Source organism: Antennarius striatus, chromosome 10, assembly GCF_040054535.1.
Source record: "Antennarius striatus isolate MH-2024 chromosome 10, ASM4005453v1, whole genome shotgun sequence".
Lineage (NCBI taxonomy): Eukaryota > Metazoa > Chordata > Actinopteri > Lophiiformes > Antennariidae > Antennarius > Antennarius striatus.
This window is the reverse complement of record NC_090785.1, coordinates 17,159,024-17,165,606: the sequence shown is the minus strand read 5'-3', so window position 1 is coordinate 17,165,606 and position 6,583 is coordinate 17,159,024. Positions and strand designations below refer to the sequence as shown.

Sequence of the window (6,583 nt, the reverse complement as noted above, 5' to 3'; positions counted from 1 at the left end):
ATTGGCCGTACCAAATTGAGTGTTTGTATGCATGGTTGTATGTCTTTGTGTGTGGCTCCGCAGTGCACTGGCGTTGTGCCCAGAGTGTCCCCCGCCTCATGACCCATGCCGCCCAGGTAGGCTCCCCGTGACCCGCTGCGGCAGATACAGGAGTTGTAATCTGAAGATGACTGACTGCATATAATATACATTTTGGCTCTTAAACGGTTTCTACTTATATTTCATAAAATGTCATCTTTTTTGGAAACTGTTTGTATAATGTATAATGTATAATGTTTTCTGTGTGTTTTTTATGTCTGTCTGTGAATACGGTTCAAACTCCTACATACAAAACGCCTGATCTCTTTATGGGACGTAACTCACTGGGTGACCTGCAGGAGGCAGTGTTGTCGAGTGAGTCACGGTGGAGATCACGTGAACTACCATCAAGGAATAGTGAATAGACTCACAAGAATATCAAACTGGATGACTGAGAGGATGAGTTTGGGGTTTCATTACATTATTTGTGTTTTAAGCCTATTATTGTTTTATATACAATATTCACATTTTTGCACCGTTCACCATCGAATGTTGCCATATCATTTTTCAGATTATTTGCCCAGGTGTTATAAAAATATCATAGTGACGAGTTTCGATAATTCCTTTAATAAAGAAAACAACGAACATCTGACAATAAATCATTTGAAATGTGATTTTTTTTTTTTTGTAACTGCGTCGCTATTACTCCCGCCCCCACGGACTGTCTTTTAGAGGAAAACATTCGCACCACATGGCCGATACCCCACGTGTGTCGTAGCTGCTGTACAAAAACATCACGAGGTGCTGCTACAGCTGTGGGCGCTGCTGCTACCGTCACACGAACTGCACAGACAGCACATGGCAGCTCGGCCTGGCGACTTGTAGAGACGAACGCCATAACTTTTACAAGTCACAGTTTTGAACATCTGCAACTTTGGAGTCACATTTATCGCCGAGTTAATTTGAGGAGTTTTACAACTTGTCCTACTCCGTCAACAGCAGCGTCTACGTAAAGTCTAGCATGTCGACTGGAACAAAAGAAGTGAAAAGTTGCCCCATCCCGACCAGGGTGCTTACCCTGAAGGACTGGTCCCAGCTGCCCGACTGTTACAGCCAGACTCCTGGGGGGACCCTCTTCTCCACTACGCCCGGAGGTAATAATACACCTTTTGAGTTTAGAAAAAAAAGCCCAAAAAAAGCTATTTTATCATTTTATTTTATAATATACAATTTAACCGAACAAAATAAATAAATAAAAATACTAACTTCTCACAGATTCTCGCGAGAATCTCCAGACAATACAATCCACGTGCCTAAAACAGCTGATGAAACTTTTTGGAGTATGTACAACACAATGTAACTCTGGCTAATACTATAGAATAATCGTTTATTTTGTGTTAAAAAAAACAAAATCACCCTGAACGGAACGTCTTTACTCCTGGTTTTACAGTAATTCATATACCTATGTTGCCAGTATCTTTCCACTGCTGTTTGTAGAACCATATTTGATCTGCACCAGCTTTGCACAATGTGGACAAACACTCCCATGTCTGACCACGTGGTCTTTTACTGCTGCAACCAAAACACTGAAGTTTAAAGACTTAAAAAAAAAATCATTATGGATGCATAGATGCATGGCAGTAAAATGATTGGCCTCTGGAGTGGTGTACGAGTTGGAGGCTGTCCTCTGCTGTGTGTTCACAGTTGGAACATTATGTACAGGTTTAGAGGAGGGAAGGCATATGTCTGCAAATGTGAGTGGTATGTTTTATTTGTGTCACTAATTGTCTCCACTTCACAACACAGGAAATTGCAATGCCTTCCATTTGAACACATTTCCACTGTCCTGGGGGGTCCTGCCATGTGTCACAGCTCAGCTCTACAGTTGCCCTGCAGTGCTTTGCTTGTTCTATAGATTACATTCCAGTCCCCTCCCATCACGCTCTCTCCCTCTCTCTCTCTCTGTGCTTTGCTTCCCCTTTGTCCTGGTTATTACATAAAATGTTTTTCCTTTTCGAAAGTTTAGACTGTTGTTGTACAGAACAGTTCAATCTCCAACAAGCTGACCAGTGCTTTACTCGGTCACATCCTGCTCAAACATATCTCGAAACGGCCTTCATGACTCTGTATTTTGCTTATAGCTGGCAGACATCCAGTTGGTGACAGACAAGAGACATGCCAAGTCAAGTTTAAATGAGGCAAACTGCATGGTTTCAGTGGAAAATCACTGCCCCCTCATCGTGATGCATCTGTCTTGGACATTAAATAGCAAAACATGTGGCTCTAATCTCAAAGCCTCTCGTTTCAACGACGGAATGTTTTGTGCTGCATTTTCCTAGAAGTCACTGCAGCGGCCGCCCTCACCCCGCCCCTGTGTGTGCACTGACAATCCTCCTTTTCCCTTCAGATCCACTCTGTTGTGTTGATGAGCAGCTTGCAAACATGTATGGGCCCTCATTGGACCCATTTTGATCATTGGATATGTCCGTATTTGTCATTGTCATTCATCATTAAAGCCTTTTTTTATTTATTAATGTTTACTGCAGCTCAAACATCATATTACTTTTTTCTGTCTGACACAGGTACTCGCATCATCTATGACAGGAAGTTTCTGTTGGATTGTCGAAACTCTCCTCTTGCCCGGACTCCGCCATGCTGTCTGCCCCAGATCCCAGGGGTAACAGTACCTGCTACACACCCTATGGGGAAATTGCAGGATCTCAAAGAGGAAGCTGAGGAGGAAGAGAAGGACATGGCAGGTAAATGTAACCTTTATTTATTGTCTAATACAAACCTTTAATGTTGTGGAGATAAAGAACCACCTTTTACCCATGGTTCTCTTATGGGTGTCTTGTGCCAGTATGACCATCTGTTTTGGTCCAGAGTTCAAACAACTATTTATTAATGAGCAACGTTCAACCATTAGTCAATCCTTTCCATTCCTACTGTCAACCTAAAGACCTTCAGGGATTAATATTGACCTATTTTTTTCCTCCGGTCCCTTGCTTAGGTTGTTGTAAAACAAAGAACATGTCATGGGGCTTGGATTTGTGATCTTCGCCAGTACAATAGTTTTTTATTCTTACCATTTATGAATGCATTAACAGTGTTTGTACTTTGTCATTGTGGCTGTTATTTATTAGGGTGTGTGTTAGTGATTCAAATAAAAACATTAGATGACAGCTGATTGTTAAATATGTTGCTATTTTTTAAATCTTAGAACCTTTTCTTCTGTCTCTCAACAGATGACAACCAGTTTGAGATGGACATCTGAATCCCAGTATTACCTCCTGTGGAGAGTTACTAGTTAAAACAGCTCCAAGGTCATTAATGACTGTAATGCATTACATATAAAGCTTTTTTCCATCTTTTTTTTTTAAATGGAAGCTTTGTGAGGAACCAGACACTAGAAAAGTTGGAGAATTATAGGGCATCTGTGACTGACTACATAATGTCAGGGAAATAAATGGAAGTGAAAGGTTGGTTTTGGTGGCTCACTCACATAAGAGCTAAAAGAGGATTGAAAAAAATCCATTTTGATTTACCTTTTTTATATTTGTATATAATACAGGTGTACTATATAGCCGATTTTTTTTAAGTTGGGGGGGAATATATTACATTTCCGACACGTAGAGTTCTTCACTGCAGGCATCAGTTTTGTTGTATTTTCCCCGAACAGGATGGCTAACTTTCTTTGATAGGCAAACTCATTTCTCCTGTTACTGGGAGTGAAGGCCTACTGTTTTTTATGGAGGGAGAGAAGAAATGTGAATAATTTCAATAAAGGCTGTTGACTGTAGTGGTGTGTGTTATTTTGTCATTGAACATTGTACTAGAACAGTCAATTGGGATCATAGTTCAGAACTATAGTATTCTTAGTATTTCCTATATGAGCTCAAAGGTAATTTTAAAAATTTGGAAATGTCATGCACTCTTGGTCCATGTCCGCCTCCATTAATCTGCCATCTTTTGGCTCCGTTTGATGTTTCCGTCATCAGATGATGAAGGTTAATCTTTTCCAACATGACTTCTCATAAGTCCATGTAATACAGGGCTAATTCCTGATCAATTCATCTACTGATCTTTAGAAAAGTCGATGGGTCTAACTATATGAATGGTAGTAGAAAAACATGTAGCCTCAGAAATGTGCATCAAATTGAATGAGATAGAAAATGCATGCATGGACTGACAGAGCAAAGATGGGTCAAAGGTGGTGCCGTCTATGTGATGGCATTTCAAATGTTAGTTTTAAGACATTTATATCTGCTTCATCATTACAGTCTCTTTTTCGAATATCTTCAGGTTCTGGACTATCACAAAATACAAAACAGCATTTTCCAGTTCAAAAAGCTTCAAATACGCTAGAAGTGTATATTAGATATATACCAAAAATCGTTTTAATTAAAGGAATGTGTCCAGCAATTATCATTTCCATTAAGTTTTACCAGAGAAGAGCACAGAATAGAGGGCATACTTACAGACCATAAATACAGAACAAGGTTATATGTGACAATTAAAAATGATAATGAGCATAAAACCTTTGAGAATATGCACCAAAGGGTTCAACTGTGAAGTAAGTTCCCTGGGTTAAAATGTTAGGATTTAGGTCACACTTCTTTTCTCATTGCTCAAAATAATTTCAGGTTCATGATACTGTTAAATTATTGAACAGTGTGAAATATCTTAATAGATGGTTATCTGACACACATGACTGGTAACCTCCCCCCCCATTATTTCGAAACAAACAGAGGGAATTAAAAGTGCACCATTAACACGTTGTTGAAAGGCTGAAGAGCACCAGACCGACGAGCGTTGTGCATTCAGCCTCTCCAGCTATGACCAGGGTCAGGGCTAAGTATGACCACTTGTACCAGACACTCAACTGGAGATTAGGGAGGCTGAATAGAGGAGCAGGCCCGGCTGTAAGGAATGAGGGCAGCTGCTATACAAAGGCTAGACATACCAAAAGCAATCTGCAATGTGGGAGTGGGGTGCGACACCAGCTGGTATTGACCAGACAGTTATCATAAACATGTAACTATTGATTTACATATCATATATGTTGAAGCAGATGTGGCATAAACATTTATTTTAGTGCTGATCATATCTTAAGATATGTCTTCCTTAATCAAGAGAGAAAATGTAAGCAGGCCCCTCTGTGTCAGGCAGCATGTGATTTAATGATGTGGGTCAATCAGCTCAGCTGTTCCAGTCTCATGGCCTTGCAGATACTGGCAAGCTTCTAAAAACGAATGACTGACCTCTGGCGAACAAGCTCTGATGGTCTCCTTTTTATAAAAAGGCTGAGAGCGTGTTTACATGTGTATTTATTTTCATTCTTGATTTTTTTTATGACTACAAAACTTGCTGCATGTCACAATCTTACTGTGAAAAGTACCCAGACAGGACATGCAGGCACAGCAATACAGGTGATAAGGTATCACAGTGATTCTGTAGATGTTTTCTACAGATTATACACTCTTGCTTGTTTTGACAAAATGTGCCAACTGAAGCTGCATTCATTATTTTAGTATATGTGTGTTTGCATTAAAGCACATGTGAGACCAAGTTCAGCTGCCAGGAGACATTGAAAAGGAAAGAATAATTCACCAAATAAAGATGGAGAGGAGGCATGTCCCTACCTGAAGTCTCCTTGGCTAAGCAACAAAATATTCTTGTGAAAAAAATACCTAACAGGTAGGATTAATGACTCTCTGGAAGTACATTTACAGGACACCTCACTCAAAGCAACATTTAGATTTAGATGTCGATTTGAAGGAATTTAAACTTGATATGATACTTGCAAAAATTTGACCATCCAGTTCCTCCCCACACATTTATACATTTATGAATAAATTATGAGAGACATTCAGGAAAATGGATGACTATACTGCAAAATTTGATAAATAACCAGTAGCTATGATGTCAGAAAATGGGTGTAGCAAGGTTTTCTGTTGAAATGACCATCTCTACACATTTAGCAGCACATTGAACACATTGAACACAATGAACACATTGTCTAAAAAACATTTCCTTATGCATACCTACTCAGCGCCTGACCCGTTATGACTGAGTGGATCAATGACAACCAGTGGAGACTACTACAACAATAGGTGAAGGGCCTGAAGGGTAAATTTAAAAAAAATCTTTCTTGATAAAATAGTCATGGACTTCATTGACATTATTCATTGACATTGTCATCGCTGTGAATACAAGTCTAAAGACAGGAAAATAGTCCGTGATGTACAGAATGAATGTGAAATCAATTTCAGTCTGCAGAGAACATGACATCCACTTTATATGTGTTAAAGATAGTCTGTGAATAATTGCCCACACAACTTTGATGTAAAGTCAAAAGAGAAATTCAGGGAAGGTTTCTACAATTACAATATATTTACAATAATTGTTTAGCTTTTAAAAGAGACTATATAACTATGCAAAGGAGATGATATACAGTATATACATTAGCCCAGACAGTAAATGAGGAATTGGCCAAGCTGCAATTATGTTTTGATATAAATGAATTATCACTGAATCTAACAAAAACTAAATATATGTTATTTGG

The 6,583-nt window shown here is 39.1% G+C and overlaps 1 protein-coding gene across 1 annotated transcript; it reads left to right on the top strand.

The window, feature by feature from the left end:
• Nucleotides 1-781: 781 nt before the first annotated feature.
• Nucleotides 782-3,817, top strand: eif4ebp3l (eukaryotic translation initiation factor 4E binding protein 3, like). Its single transcript, XM_068325503.1, has 3 exons — nt 782-1,172; nt 2,601-2,777; nt 3,264-3,817. Exons 1-3 carry the CDS (start codon nt 1,040-1,042, stop codon nt 3,290-3,292), a joined length of 339 nt encoding a protein of 112 aa, XP_068181604.1. The 5' UTR covers nt 782-1,039; the 3' UTR covers nt 3,293-3,817.
• The last annotated feature ends 2,766 nt before the right edge of the window (nt 3,818-6,583 follow it).

Bases quoted from the DNA above. Each gene is read 5' to 3' on its own strand.
- eif4ebp3l (XM_068325503.1), top strand. From the start codon at position 1,040: ATGTCGACTGGAACAAAAGAAGTGAAAAGTTGCCCCATCCCGACCAGG. The intron at 1,173-2,600 runs GTAATAATACAC...TGTCTGACACAG, and splicing joins CTTCTCCACTACGCCCGGAG to GTACTCGCATCATCTATGAC. The intron at 2,778-3,263 runs GTAAATGTAACC...GTCTCTCAACAG, and splicing joins GGAAGAGAAGGACATGGCAG to ATGACAACCAGTTTGAGATG.